General features: G+C 35.8%; 1 protein-coding gene across 1 annotated transcript; it reads left to right on the forward strand.

Moving 5' to 3' along the window:
- Positions 1–91: 91 nt before the first annotated feature.
- On the forward strand, positions 92–16,382 carry ska1 (spindle and kinetochore associated complex subunit 1). The gene is made up of 7 exons (XM_073830111.1): positions 92–169; positions 2,048–2,137; positions 3,547–3,671; positions 4,467–4,570; positions 4,718–4,858; positions 14,951–15,120; positions 15,389–16,382. Exons 2-7 carry the CDS (start codon positions 2,050–2,052, stop codon positions 15,535–15,537), a joined length of 777 nt encoding a protein of 258 aa, XP_073686212.1. The 5' UTR covers positions 92–169; positions 2,048–2,049; the 3' UTR covers positions 15,538–16,382.
- The last annotated feature ends 140 nt before the right edge of the window (positions 16,383–16,522 follow it).

Here is a 16,522-nt window from a genome sequence, read left to right on the forward strand (position 1 = left end):
TCATAAATGTTACTACACGAAAAACGCTGAAGAGGCTTTCTGTGACGAAAGTGCGTGGACGAATCGTACGGTGCGTTTTGCGCGTGCGTGTGTTTGAACATTGGCGCGATCTGGCTTCACATCCCTTTCTGAAATACAGTTCAATCCCATAAATACATCTCTAAAACAGGTGAGTATCATCAGTTTTAATTGTATGTTCTTTCTTAACTTCTAATGTTGCCGAAGTATTCACAACGCTGTCGTTGGTTTGAGACCAATACAAAAGTATTTTAAAACGCGGCTGTCAACAGTCGTTCTATAGTAATGAGGAGCTCGTGGACCTTGCTTTATGCCTGTAACAGATCATTTAGAAAGTATGAGAAATGTTAAACAGTGTTTTCTGTGTGTAGTGTCTCTCCCCTCCCTCTGCGATCTGTCAGTCACTAGATCTGTTGTTGACGCGAGATGTGTCTGTCAACAATAAACACAAAGAAGAACCGACAAAGCCTTCGTTAAAAACTGATTTCAAACTTAAGGATTTATTAGTTTGAATATACAGTGAACCAAATGCTATCATAACATCTTAGTTGATAATTCAGTATACTTTATTTTTTTACAAAACATCTCATGTTTTGGTCGTGAGTCATGACAGCACATAAGTAACAGTAAGGCACAGTATGTTAAACATATCAAAAATACAGTTTCAGCACGGCATATAAAAACAATAAAGGAATATTCTGAAAAAACAAGCCTTGTGCATGACGGGATAATATTTGAAGATGTGTACAGTTGATTTGATTCCTTTATCTCAAACGGTGTCAGAGTTTAATTCATTTAAATGGGTACAGTATGTTGAACATTAAAAATACAGTTGTAGTACTGTATATAAAAACAATAAAGGAATACTATGAAAAAACAAGCCTTGTGCATGACAGGGGATAATATTTAGCGATTTTTACAGTTGATTTGATTCCTTTATCTCAAAAGGTGCTGTTGTTTAATGAATTTAATTTTATTTCATACATTAAAAGTTAAATTATTATAAAACCCATAAAGTGCTAATTCCAAAAACGGAGTCTTGTGCATTGACAAGGGTGTTTTTCTGAACATTTTAGTGTATGTTTTATGGTATAATGGCATGTAGTTTAATTGTTTAATTAATCTATATGGTTATTTTTTTTTTTTGAGAAATTAACCCTTGTGCAACATAAAGGACATATATTTATGCCCATCTGAGTAAATTTGAGCTAAAAACATAACAAGTGCAAACAGTTTAATTGGCATGAAATCGAATGTCTAATGAATGTCAAACATCAAACTAACTTTACCGCGGTATGTTTTGGTAGCGACCACATCAGAATTTTACTACTAAAACACTTCAAAATACTAAAGTATAAAAAAAAATTGCATTACTGTACTAACATTTTTTTAATTTCCCCCAAATAAAGAATTATGTGTTCCCTTTTGTCACTACCAAAACAATGACACGGTAGTGACAATTTTCTGGGATAACACCCTAAAAAATCTCACTACTGAAACTTCATAATTTAAAAAAGAAAATGTAAAATATATATTTTGACTTCACTCAAAAAAAACCAAAAAGATATAAAAAAAAAAAATGTTTTAATGTAATTTTCATATGTTGAAATTTAGGGGTTAGGGATAGGGACAGCCACCAATTGAAGTACCCAATAAAAATATTATATATATATATATATATATATATATATATATATATATATATATATATTAAGCTTACTGATATTTTAAATATTGTTGTGGGTTTCATTAGATAATGAAATTATCTTAGTAAATATCTAAGATTTGAATGCTTAAATGCTTTTTAAATGTGTTTTTTGGTTTTGGGACAGTTTGCACCAATTCTATAGAATGACCCATATATAATATACTAGTGGAGTGGACGGTTGCTTTGCTACGGCGTTACGAAGGTGTTCTAGGTGATTGCTAGGGCATTGCTAAGTATATTTGGCTCGTTTCTAGACTGTTGGTGTTTGTCTTTACATGTAAGCTCTTGTTGACCAATAATCTTTTTATGTTCTTTCTCTAGAAATGAATCACCGTGAGCTTGAAGAAGTGACACAACATATTAACGACAAAATTTCCATGATTAAAAGACTCCTGGAGCTTCGAGCTGTGGGTATGCTACATTCACCATACCCGTTACTAGTGATGTACCCAAATTAACTTTTCATCTAGTCGAAAATACAGTTTCGCTCATTATTTTGGAGTACTTGGTAAGGCCAGTTCACACCACAAACAATAGCTGTAACGATATAGATAGGCCTAGTTTTAAAAATCATTCTAAACTGAAAAAAGAATAGCAGAGGCCACACCAAAACTATAACGATAACGGCACAGAGAAATACTGTTTGAATCATAATCCAAAAAATTTTTTTTCCATCTGATAAATGATAAAAACATTAGAAGGGTTTCCATCCAAACATAAAGCAAATCTTTTTTTAAGAAAGCGAATTGGCTGTGTTTCCATCAAGATTTTTCAACAGATGACAATGCTGTTGGTAACCTAGTAATCAACAGTTACGGAGGAACCAGAAAGACACCAGAGAATTTATTCAGCAAACGCATTTCTATCTCCCATTATTTGCATAATCTCTTTTTCACACAAGAAAAAAAAAACACCTCAAGCGAACGTGAAATTTGCCGTTTTTATCACTCGTTTCTGATGCGATACTTTAAAATGCACATAAAATCAGGGTAATGGAAACATAACTATTGATAGCCAACCAGAATCCATCCAACTTTAAGGAGCTTGAGTATTTAAAGTGGCAAAGGATAAAACTGAATTATGTGCTAATCATAAATAGAACATTACTCTACATAGGGGTGGACACTAATATGTGACCCTGGACCACAAAACCAGTCATAAGGTTAAATTTGACAAAACTGAGCTTTATACATCATATGAAAGCTCGATAAATAAGCTTTCTATTGGTGTATGGTTTGTTAGGATAGGACAATATTTGGCCGAGATACATCTATTTGAAATCAGAAATCTGAGGGTGCAAAAAAATCAAAAAGACTGAGAAAATCACCTTTAAAGTTGTCCAAATTAGGTTCTTAACAATGCATATTACAAATCAAAAATTACATTTTGATATGTTTACAGTAGGAATTTTACAAAAAATCTTCATGGAACATGAACTTTACTTAATTTCTTAATGATTTTTGGCATAAAAGAAAAATCAAAAATTTTGACCCATACTATGTATTTTTGGCTATTGCTACAAATATACCCCAGCGACTTAAGACTGGTTTTGTGGTCCAGGGTCACATATAGTTATCGTTATAATTATTGTTCTTGATGTGAACAATAACTGAACTTGCTATGATGATAAATTTTCAGGTAATAAATGAAAGTTTTTCTAAAATATTTTTGGTTGTCGAATTGTGGGTACATCACTACCTGCTACTGTAAAATATTGAATGAGTTCACAGATTTTATCATTTTGAATTGCATTCCTTAGTGGTGGTATGATTCATTAAGTATGTCTAATGTGATTTTTATTTTTTTATTTTATTTTTTAGCAAAAGATCCAGACAAACGGGGGACACTTCTCAAAATCGAGCAAGAAGTCTCTTCCATTAACGCACTTCTGGATCGCTTTGAGAAATATGTGGGCGAGCAGAGAGGCTTGCTAAAGCATTTGAAGGTGTGATATTTTCATTAATGTTTATTTTATAGATATCTGTATTTGTAATATAGAGGGTTTGCACTTATGTCACGATTTGGTCAGTTACCCTGATGTGCAGCCATATTGGAGATACTCGGATGTAAACAACAGCATGGATTGCACAGTTAACATACTACCGAATATGTTGTGCTGCTAATTTATGCTGTCTAAACAATGGAGAAAAAACATGTGGAAGCTGCTAAATCTTATAGAGAAGGACTTAGTAAGCAGGAAAGGGCACAATATTTTGACAAACTAAAGTTAATAGGTGGTAAAGATACATACAAGCAGTATTAATTAAGACATTAGCCTAATATTTCACCTTCCTGAGCGGAAATGATAAGAACAAACACAAATGTTGTCAAGATTCTTGCCATGGAAATCCTGGTTCAGTTTGGCCAACAACAAACACCATTTGTTTCTCAGATATTTTTTTGCACTCTTCTCCATTTTTTTTTATTTTTTTATATATATATAACTTTTGGCAGTCTATAGTACTCCAAATGTTTTTTCCTGGTCTGGCCGATTAGTGCAGGCCAAAACATGACACTAATTGACTATTTGCTGCAGCAATAATTAGCAAAATATGTGGAGCTTTTGAAAATCAATTGCTTTCCAAAATGGTTCACTCAAGTTTGATATGTTCTGTGAACCTTTGTTTTTGAAGCTACATGAAGCAGTGTTTCAAAAGCACCCCTCACTAGTAACACTTTATCATATATGATCAAAAGCTACATTTTTACTTTGGTTCTCTTTTATTGATCTTGTCAACAGGATCTAGAATGTTTTTTCCAGGAGGACGAACAGGATGCTCTTCACCTCAAAAACAACATCCCTCCGCACATGCCCAAAAGAGGCCAACAAGCAGCTCCACAAGGGTATTTCCTGTTTTTTGTGTTTCTTTCCTAACTATACCACAGTGGGAATAGTGCCGTATTCAGTTTACTTCATCATTAAGAAGCACAAAACCTCAACGTGCCTCTGTTTGACGGAAACTGATGAGTTTGGCTTTTTGTTGTCTTCAGAGGAGGACAGGTGGCAGTTCAGAGCAGGCAGACAGATGCGCCACCCGCCCCTCAGGAACAGGGGCCGCCCAGGAAACAGCAGCGCAACCAGATCAAAGAGATGGAGTTCATTACCGTCCCAGAGTTTGACAGCATACCACCGTGAGTCCTTCCACATCTGTCTAAACAAACTCTGTGAGCAAATATAGTAAAGAACAGTAAACAATAAGCTGTATTCCTAAACCCAATGAGCCTCCTACCTATACAGCGTTGTAGGTGCGAAGGCTGTTTTAAATGGTAGGCTACCGTATTTTGGCAATGCCAGAATACACTGTGACGTAGAGCTCCACGATTCTGGATGAATTGAAAATAATGTTTTTTTTTTTGTTTTTGGCACTGAATAAAGAATAAAAAAAGGTAATTGCGACTGTTTATCTTACAATGCTTACTTTTTTCTCGCAGTTGTGAGTTTACCTCTTGCAATTCAGACTTTTTTACTCAGAATTATTTGATATCAACTTGCAATTGCTGAAAATTGTGAGAAATAAACTTGCTGTAAACTCAGAACTGCAAGATATTAACTCAGACTTTTTCTCAACTTTGAGTTTATGTCTTACAATTCTGACTTTATAACACAAAAGTGAGAGTTAAATCAGAATTGTGAGATATAAACTTGCAATTCACTACTACGCATCTACACTCCCTCCAGAAGTCTGAGATCCTCTAGTGAAAGACGCCTTATTGTACCACCACAGAGAGGCACGAAATCACTTTCCAAAACATTCTCCTTCAATGTCCCTGCCTGGTGGAATGATCTTCCCACCCCCATCCGAAACGCTGACTCCATTACTGTCTTCAAGCGACTGCTGAAAACCCATCTTTTTCGACACTATCTGACTATCTGAAAAAAAAAAAAAAAAAAAAAAAAAATTCTTCTCCTCTCTTTCCTGATCTTCCCTTTCTAGCCCGTACTCATCTAACAACGCCTGCCATATGGTATTTTTGAGCACTTCCTATGTCGATCTGCCTCCTTAGGATGAATCATTTGTTGTATTCCCAATTGTAAGTCGCTTTGGATAAAAGCGTCTGCTAAATGAATAAATGTAAATGTATAAATGTAAATTCTGAGAAAAAAGTTATAATTGCGAGATGCAAATGGAATTCTTAGAACATGTCAGTCTTTTTTCCCTCAAAGTTGGACTTTATAAGATATAAACTCGCAATTACGAGAAACAAAGTCAGAATTGAGAGGTAAAAGCTCGCAATTCTGACTTTTTTTCTCAGAATTGTGAGTTTCTATCTTGCAATTCTGACTTTATAACACACAATTGAGTATTAAGTCAGAATTGTGAGATATAAACTTGCAATTCTGAGAATAAAGTGACAATAGCTAGATATAAACTGAATTCTGAGAACATATCAGTCTTTTTTCCCCCCCTTAAAGTTGGACTTCATAACATGCAATTGCTCACAATTATATATATCTCACAATTCTGAGAAAAAACTCAAAATTGCGAGCTTTTACCTCGTTCACATCTTGCAGTTGTGACCTTTTTTCTCAAAATTGTGAGATATAAACTCGCAATTCTGAGAAATGAACTCGCAATAAAGTCCGAATTGTGAGATATAAACTCACAATTCAGACTTTCTTTCTCAGAAATGTGACTTTCTCAGAATTGCGGGTTTATGTCTTGCAATTCGGACTTTATAACACGCAATTACGAGTTAAGTCTGAATTGTGAGATATAAACTTGCAATTCTAAGAAAAAAGTCACAATTGCGAGATATAAACTTTATAACATGCAATTGTGAGTTTATATCTCACAATTCTGAGAAAAAAATCTGAATTATGAGTTTTTATCTTGCAATTCTGACTTTGTTTCTCGCAGTTGTGAGTTTATATCATGCAATTTTTAGAAAACAGTCAGAGTTGTGAGATATGAATTCAAAATTTTGAGAAATGAAGTCTAAATGTGTGATTAAAAAATCACAATAGCAAGTTATAAACTGAAAATTGTGAGAAATAGACTTGCAATAAAGTCAGAATTGTAAATTTGCAATTCTGAGAACATCAGTCTTTTTTCCACCTCAAAGTTGGACTTTATAACATGCAATTGTGAGTTTATATTATGCAATTCTAAGAAAAAAGTCCAAATTGTGAGTTTATATTCTGCAATTCTGGCTTTATAACTTGCAATTGTGAGTTTACATCTTGCAATTCTGACTTTTTTCTCAGAATTGTGTGATATAAACTCGCAATTGGGAGTTATAAAGTCAGAATTGAGTGATATAAACTCCCAATTCTGAGAAATGAAATCTGAATTGTGTGATTAAAAAAAAATCACAATTGTGAGAAATAAATCTACAATAATGTCAGAATTGTGAGATATAAACTTGCAATTCTGAGAACTCAGAATTGGACTTAATAACATGCATTTTCAATTTTATATCTTACAATTCTGAGAAGAAAAGTCAGATTGTGAGTTTATATCTTGCAATTCTGGCTTTTTTCCTCAAAATTGTGTTATAAACTCGCAATTGCGAGTTATAAAGACACAATTGTGAGATATAAACTTGTTATTCTGAGAAAAGTCAGACTTTATAACATGCAAATGCAAGGTTATATCTCACAATTCTGAGAAATAAAAATTGTGAGATATACAGTTTGTACAAATTATTAGCCCCCTATGAAATTTCAGTTCTTTTTCAGATATTTCTTAAGTAATATTTAGCAGAGCAAGGAAATTTTAACACAGTATTTCTTATTATATTTTTAATCTGGAGAAAGCCTTATTTATTTCAATTGGCCTGAAATAAATTAATTATTTAAAACATAAAAGGCCAATATTATTAGCCTTCCTAAAAACTGATTTGTTTGATTAGCTACAGGACAAACCACTGTTGTCTTGCCTAATTTAACAAACAAACCCTTTAAGCCTTTAAATTGCACTGTGAGCTAAGAATTAGTATCTTGCAAACAACTAGTGAAATAATATGTACTGTCATCATGGCAAAGACAAAAAAAAATTGTTTAGACTTGAGAAAAAGTATTGTTAAAGCTCACAAAGGAAGAGAAGCATATACACGTGTATCTAAGCTTTTTCAAGTGTCAAGAATTGGTGTGAGAAGTATTATCAAAAAGTTTAAAGAGACCCACTCAGTGGAGAACAGAGGCAGGAAGTGAAAGATTTCAAAAACTTTGGAAAGAGAGAGGTTTCTAAAGACCCAAGAACAACTGCTAAGACACTAGTGAATGATTTAGCTGATGTCTCAACAAAGACAGTCACTAGAGGCCTGCACAGGAATGGATTCTGAGGTTGCCAACCAAGGGAAACTCTACTTCTGAAAAAGAGACCCCTTCAAGCTAGACTGACGTTTGAAGGACAACCTGGAGAAAAATTATGCATACTAGAAATGTGTCCTTTGGTCAGATGTGACAAAACTAGAGTTCTTAGGCCACAGAGATTTTGCTGATGTTTGAGAAAAAAGGGAGAGGCACTCAACCCAAAGAACACCGTTCCCAGAGTGAGACATGGTGGTGGCAGTATAATGCTGTTGGTATGTATCAGTGCGTTTGGAACTGGTAATCTTTTCAGCGTCAAAGGAATCATGAAAAAGGAAGACTACAAAAGGTTTATAAAAGACAACCTCAGGCAGTCTGCAACAAAACGTGGTTTGGCTTTACGTTTTGCCTTCCAGCATGATAACGACCCAAAGCATACTTTATTTCTGGTGAAGAACTACCTCCAAATGAGCAAAATCTGTGGGGCTCACTGAAGACCAGAGTCAATGCCAGGAGACCAACAAATCTGGAGGAGCTTGAGAGATTTGCTAAGGAAGAATGGGCTGCAACTCGTCAGGAGACATGTCTGAAATGTGTTAAGAACTACAATAAATGACTAAAGGCTGTTATCAAGCAAAAGGGATACAACATTGACTATTAACATCAGAGGGCTAATGTAGATTTTTTTAAATTCTTGGTTAATTTTTTATTTATTTTTTTTCTATTACGAACACTCCAAGCTTCCTAAATTAATTATTATGTTTAGAAATGCAGTGCTGAAAGAATTCTCTCAGTTAAACAGCACTTGGGAATTATTTGAAAAATAATGAAATATTTCAGTATTAGAGGACTAATCATTTTATCTTTAACTGTAACAAGTCAAACAACTTTATTTCTCGCAATTGTGAGTTTATTCAAAGAAAAAAGTCTGAATTGTGATTCATATTTTGCAATTCTAGCTTTATAACTTGGAATTGTGTGTTTGTTATGCAATTCTGAGAAAAAAAAATGCGAGATTAAAAAATCACAATAACCTTTTTAAATTTTTATTCAGTGGTGGAAACAAGCTTCCATACGATTCTCCTATGATTCTGAAATAAACACAAAAAACTTAATTTACTAGAGGCTGTAACAAAATATTAATTGCCCGATTTTATAAAAATAAAAAAAAATTAATTCATTTGAATTAAAATGATTTTTTTAAATTGTTTGAATTAATGATTCAATGACTCACTCATAAATAAGGCTGCAAAACGATTAATCGTGATTAACTGCATTCAAAATAAACGTTTATGTTTACTATACGTTTATGTTTACTATATGTTTACTATATGTGTTTATAACCAACAAGGACACTGACAACGCCACGCAGCCACAACAAGCACTGCTTATGGACACTTTCCTGGCTGAGCCCTGCCCACAGAGCTCATCACAGACAGACTGTGACGTATTACAACAGCTCCAAGACTCAGCACCGAAGGACGACTTTCTGGTAAACAGTCAGGGAAGCCAGGACAACAACATATTCCAGCCACCGGAAACTCCAGAGCCAGAGCTCCATTCACCAGACACATTATCCCTCTCTCCAGCATCTCCACTACTAAGCTTCTCACAGAAAATGGAAGAACTGGTATATGCTGGAACCAGACTCTCCCACTCTTTTGCTGCAAGTCCCCAGTTATCAACTAAAAAACGGCAGGCGCCACAACCACCAAAGCCTGTGGGCCCAGCTCACCCTCCTCCTCCAGTGAGAGCTCTCCGGCCGCTGCCACAACGCCAGGGCTCAAACCCTCCTGCATCTGCTGTGAGTGAACCAAAAACAACTGATAACAGCCCTCAGTGATATGTGACGGGTCCCCGCTACGGTAGCAGAAACAATCAGGAATGTTTACAAAACAAGCGGGAACCCAGTGTGCCTGTAGCTTTCCCTATTTCTGTTTTAATATGTGATAGAAAGTCTAAGGCTCTTTCAAATCGTACAGTTCACACATCTAATCTGAGGCTTATTAGGCATCAAACTAAGATTGCTCTAGAGACAAAAAGTGATGCGATCAAGCTAGCATTTTTAAATGTTCGCTCACTAAAAAATAAATCACTTCTGATCAATGATTTTATAACCACAAACAACCTGGATTTTATGTTTTTAAATGAAACATGGTTAGAAGACAATTCCAGTGCGACAATCCTAAATGAAGCAATTCCTTCTAATTTCACTTACATGAATGTCTGCAGAGCTGTTAAAAGAGGTGGTGGTGTTGCTGCTCTATTTAAAGATGTCTATGAATGCAAACAAGTGTCATTTGGTCAGTACTTGTCTTTTGAATATCTAGGGATTTTATTGAAAGGTATTCCACGCATTCTGTTTATCATTATTTACAGGCCCCCAAAATACTCTCCAGCCTTTGTTGAAGAGTTCACAGAACTGCTATCAATGGTTTGTTCAGAGTTTGACTGTTTTGCTATTGCAGGGGATTTTAATGTTCACATAGACAATGCAGAAAGCAAAACTACAAAAGAAATTATAACGGTTTTGAACACGTTTGACCTGATTCAGCATGTGCATGGGCCCACACACAATCGTGGACACACTCTTGATTTACTCATCAGTAAGGGTCTAAACATTTCATCCACTGTTATCAAGGATGTTGCACTATCTGATCACTTCTGTATTTTCTTTGATATATTGATCTCTGCTACCACTGAATCTAGATCAGTCTCTGTCAGGAAGAGATGCATTAACGATAACACGAGTGTGCTATTTATGAAGGCTATATCTTCAATGCCAAGCATTTCTGCAGACTCTGTTGATTTTCTCCTGGAGTCCTTTAACTCAAAAGTTAAGAATGTCATTGATGACATCGCACCTGTGAAGGTCAGACAGATGACTGGCAAAAAATCACCGTGGAGAAAGTCAACAGCAGTACAGAGTATGAAAAGACAATGCAGGAAAGCTGAGCGGATGTGGCGGAAGACAAAACTTGAAATTCACTATAGCATCTATAAAGACAGCCTTCATGCTTTCAATGTTGAACTAGGTAAAGCTAGACAAACATTCTTCTCGAACCTTATAAACAGCAACTTAAACAACACTCGCACTCTTTTTGCTACCGTTGAGAGACTAACAAACCCCCCTAGTCAGATCCCTAGTGAACTGCTCTCTGACAGCAAGTGCGATGAGTTTGCTTCCTTCTTTTCTGAGAAGATCAATAATATCAGAAAGACAATTAGCACACCCTCAAGTTATGCAGAGATCAGACAGTTTCGACCGCAATTTCAAAAAGAAGTCATTATGTCTACTTTTGAAGAAATCGATAGCAACATTTTGGAAGAAACAGTAAAGCACCTCAAATCGTCAACCTGCCCCCTTGACACACTTCCCACATCTTTTTTCAAAAGTGTGCTTAGCTGTTTAGAAGCAGATCTTTTAGAAGTGGTGAACACCTCACTTCTTTCTGGGACTTTTCCAAACTCCCTGAAAACTGCAGCTGTTAAGCCCCTTCTGAAAAAGAAAAATCTTGATAACACCATACTGAGCAACTATAGACCAATTTCAAATCTTCCGTTCATAAGTAAGATTATCGAAAAGGTTGTTTTTAATCAGCTGAATCACTACATAAACTCAAATGGATACCTGGACCATTTCCAATCTGGCTTCAGACAACATCATAGCACAGAGACAGCGCTCATAAAGATAATAAATGATATTCGCCTAAATTCAGATTCTGGAAAAATATCAGTGCTGGTATTACTAGATCTCAGTGCTGCGTTCGACACTGTCGATCATAACATTCTTTTAGATAGATTGGAAAACTGGGTCGGGCTTTCTGGGATGGTTCTAAATTGGTTCAGGTCATACTTAGAAGGGAGAGGCTATTATGTGAGTATAGGAGAACATAAGTCTAAGTGGACGTCCATGACATGCGGAGTCCCACAAGGCTCAATTCTAGGGCCGCTGTTGTTCAGCCTGTATATGCTCCCACTAAGTCAAATAATGAGAGAGAACCGAATAGCATATCACAGCTATGCAGATGATACCCAGATTTACCTAGCCTTATCACCAAATGACTACAGCCCCATTGACTCTCTCTGCCAATGCATTGATGAAATTAACAGTTGGATGTGCCAAAACTTTTTACAGTTAAACAGGGAGAAAACGGAAGTCATAGCATTTGGAAACAAAGATGAAGTTCATAAGGTAAATGCGTATCTTGACACTAGGGGTCAAAAAACAAAAAATCAAGTCAAGAATCTGGGTGTGATTCTGGAGTCAGACCTCAGTTTCAGTAGCCATGTCAAAGCAGTAACTAAATCAGCATACTACCATCTCAAAAACATTGCAAGAATTAGATGTTTTGTTTCCCGTCAAGATTTGGAGAAACTTGTTCATGCCTTTATCACCAGCAGGGTAGACTATTGTAATGGTCTCCTCACCGGCCTTCCCAAGAAGACCATTAGACAGCTGCAGCTCATACAGAACGCTGCTGCCAGGATTCTGACTAGAACCAGAAAATCAGAGCATATTACACCAGTCCTCAGGTCCTTACACTGGCTTCCAGTTATGTTTAGGATAGATTTTAAAGTACTTCTACTCGTTTATAAAGCACTCAATGGCCTAGGACCTACATACATTGCAAATATGCTCACTTTATACAAACCTAACAGACAACTCAGATCACTAGGATCGAGTAAGTTAGTAATATCAAGAGTTCACACAAAACAAGGGGAATCCGCTTTTAGCTATTATGCCGCCCACAGTTGGAATCAGCTTCCAGAAGAGATCAGATGTGCTAATACATTAGCCACATTTAAATGCAGACTCAAAACTCACCTGTTTAGTTGTGCTTTTATTGAATGAGCACTGTGCTACGTCCGAACAGATTGCATTATTTTATGTATAATCATTTTACTGTGCAAATTAATTTTAAAATCAATTTTTCTGTTTTTTATTGTTGTTATTGTTAACCATTCCTACTGTTTTTAATTAATTTAAATCAATTTTAAAATCATTTAAAATGTTCTTCTGTTTGTGTGATTATTATTTTAAATTTTTATGACTATGATTTTATGCTATTCCTCTTATGTACAGCACTTTGAATTACCATTGTGTATGAAATGTGCTATATAAATAAACTTGCCTTGCCTTATTTATTGTTTATATATAAATTATTTACACACATAAATGTATATATTAAGGAAAAATGTCAATTTATATATAAATTATATACAAGCATAAATATGTAGTCTATATATACATATATGTGACCCTGGACCACAAAACCAGCCTTAAGTCGCTGGGGTATATTTGTAGCAATAGCCAAAAATACATTGTATGGGTCAAAATTATCGATTTTTCTTTTATGCCAAAAATCATTAGCATATTAAGTAAAGATCATGTTCCATGAAGATATTTTGTCAATTTTCTACCATAAATATATAAAAACTTGATTTTTGATTAGTAATATGTATTGCTAAGAACTTCATTTGGACACCTTTTAAGGCGATTTTATCAATATTTAGATTTTTTTGCACCCTCAGAGGTTTTCAAATAGTTGTATCTCAGACAAACATTGTCCTATTTTAACAAACAATACATCAATGGAAAGCTTATTTACTCAGCTTTCAGACGACATAAGAATCTCAATTTCTACAAATTTACACTTATGACTGGTTTTGTGGTCCAGGGTCACGTAATTTTTTATTATATACTTATATATGTATGTATTTATATATACATAATAAATATACACAGTACACACACAAAATAGTATGTAAACAAGTTTTTATTTTGAGTGTGATTAATCACGATTAATCATTTTGCAGCCTTACTTATAAATGCTTTATTTTTTCCATTACTGAATGAATCGGCGTTTTTGAGCAAATCTCTTGAATAAGTGATTCATGACAAATAAATACATTTAAATCACTTGTCGCCACCTATTGGCGAAACAAGTTGAAGTAAAAATTACTTTTAAAAGATGATTTTCTCCATTTTGATTGCTACTATAAACATCAGTGTTTATATCCGAACTATAAACTTGTATCCCAGTACTTCTGTGATAATATGAATGATTGTAAGACTGTAAGAAATAACACTGTGTGGTTGAAAAGACTGTTTGTGAAGCGGTTTCTTACCTAAAATGATAACTGCTTTGTCTGTCAGCGGCAGATTTGAATGTTCCAATATGACTTTGTCAAAGGTTTTAATAGACACAGACGAATCCTTGTCATTTAGAAATAAGATTGCATGGATGTTTGAATCGAGATCGTGATCTTTTAACGATAACTCGTAGAGCTCAACTTACAAAGTAACAAAAATTATGGAAAGTAGTTAACAAAGTAGAGCTCACTAGGTTTTAATACAGGAACGCCATGCTTAAAGGTTGTATCAGCGATTTCTAGCCTAAAACATAAAGTGTCAATTTCAGCTGACCTTTCTTCACGATCCGCTCGCTGCCTGCCCCATAAGTTGTCTGTGAAAAAAACGCGTCTCTCTGGTCAGCCTAGGGTCTGAGATATGCCAAAAAAACAATCGGCACTACCAACCTTTCCACAGATAAACAAACAGTGTTCCAACCAATCAGCGTCAGGGGTTTGGTGTTGTGGACTTTCCTACTGGTGCTGGGATGTGAGGGAGGCAGAGCGAAAGTCCACAACACCAAACCCCTGACGGTGATTGGTTGGAACACTGTTTGTTGATCTGTGGAAAGGTTGGTAGTGCCGATTGTTTTTTTGGCATATCTCGGACCCTAGGCTGACCAGAGAGACGCGGTTTTTTCACAGACAATTTATGGGGCAGGCAGCGAGCAGATCGTGATAAAAAGGTCAGCTGAATTTGACACTTTATGTTTCAGGCTAGAAATCGCTGATACAACCTTTAACCAATCAGAATCACGTATTCCAGAGAACAGTTGCAATGAGGTTTAGTTTTAAATGTTTGCTAAAATTCAAGCCCGTTTTTTCATCTTCCACAGGTACATGAAAGGCCGCGTGACCTACGACCAGCTGAACGCAGCGGTGCAAAGCATCAACACAGCTGTGACGTCAAAATACAAGATCGTCCATCAGCCAGTCAAAACCCTGAACAACGTGTCCCGCACACTCCACCAGCGTTTTAAAGACCAAGAAACAAAGGACACCAAGGGTATCACGGTTTTATCTGTCTGTCTCATCCAGAGCCGCTGGTCAAAGGCTTATTTGACCTCATTTAGCACTATAGTCCATCATGTATTAACAATCCTGTCATACCGAGAATTGAGAGTCTACTGTTTGCTCCAGAAAACTATTAACGTCACCGGCGCATGAACTGGTATAAGTGCCCGGATAACTAAGGCCATTTATCCTGGTCTGGTATTTAATAAGCTTTTATGGGCTGAAAGAGGTCATCCATCAACTCGTTTTGTCTCCTGCAGGTCAGTTTTTCATTGTGGAGCAAGACATCAGAGAGTTCGCCCAACTGAAGGTGGACAAACGGTTTGTAGGCATGTTGAACATGCTGCGCCACTGCCAGCGTCTGAGGGAAGTCCGAGGCGGAGGTCTCACACGCTTCATCCTGCTCTAAAACTCAAAGATGCTCGCATCTCCATCACAATACTTTGAATGGAGATTTAAAGGAATAATTTACTCAAAAATGACATTTTTTTTCATTAATTACTCATTTCGTTCCAAACCCGTAAGACCTTCGTTCACAAATTCTTGATGAAATCCAAGAGCTTTCGGACCCTGCATAGACTGCAATGCAACTGACACGTTCAAGGCCCAGAATGGTAGTAAGAACATTGTTAAAATAGTAGGACAACCATAATTTTATGAAGCTAGTAGTGCAGTTGCTGTCTATACAGTGTCAGAAAGCTCTTGGAATTCATCATAAATATCTTAATTTGTGTTCTGAAGATGAAAGAAGGTCTTACAGGTTTGGAAAAACATGAGGTCTCTCTAAAATTCACAATGCACTAAAAGATACATGTTTGTTGTGGAATGAACCTCAGTGTCTGTTTTATTAAAAATAGAAATTATCTACTCAGTTTGAGGCCTAAAACCTAGTAAGAACTGGATTTATGAGTGACACCTTTGTGTGCTGAAATATGCTGCTAATGAATGATATAAAGGTTTCAGAGTTGACATTTGAGGTTTAACTTTGTTTAATTTATGTTGTAGAACAAAAACTCATTATTTTGCTGAGCAACGTCTCTTCAATTAATGTCGGCAACAGACTTAATTTACTCATAAATCCAGAAGCGTTCTAAAAACCCATTAGACATTCCCACGGGCGCCCCAGGGTGAATTAGCATTCTGGGTCGGCCTGCAAATTGACGTCGTGAATTAACAGTTGGGTCATTTTATCTGTGATGATGAAATGATAAATTGATTGCTGTATTATTTATACTGGTGAAACGTGGAAAATGTTGGAGCTTAAATAAAATTTGCAGTTTCTGTAACCTCATCTCAAATGTCAGTGTCATTTTAAAAGTTGGCGAGATTGTTGTATTGATGTTTTAGTTTTATTAATTTTTGAGACATCTTGAGTTTGAAGTCCCTGAGAGACG

This window comes from Garra rufa, chromosome 23 (assembly GCF_049309525.1).
Source record: "Garra rufa chromosome 23, GarRuf1.0, whole genome shotgun sequence".
Classification (NCBI taxonomy): domain Eukaryota; kingdom Metazoa; phylum Chordata; class Actinopteri; order Cypriniformes; family Cyprinidae; genus Garra; species Garra rufa.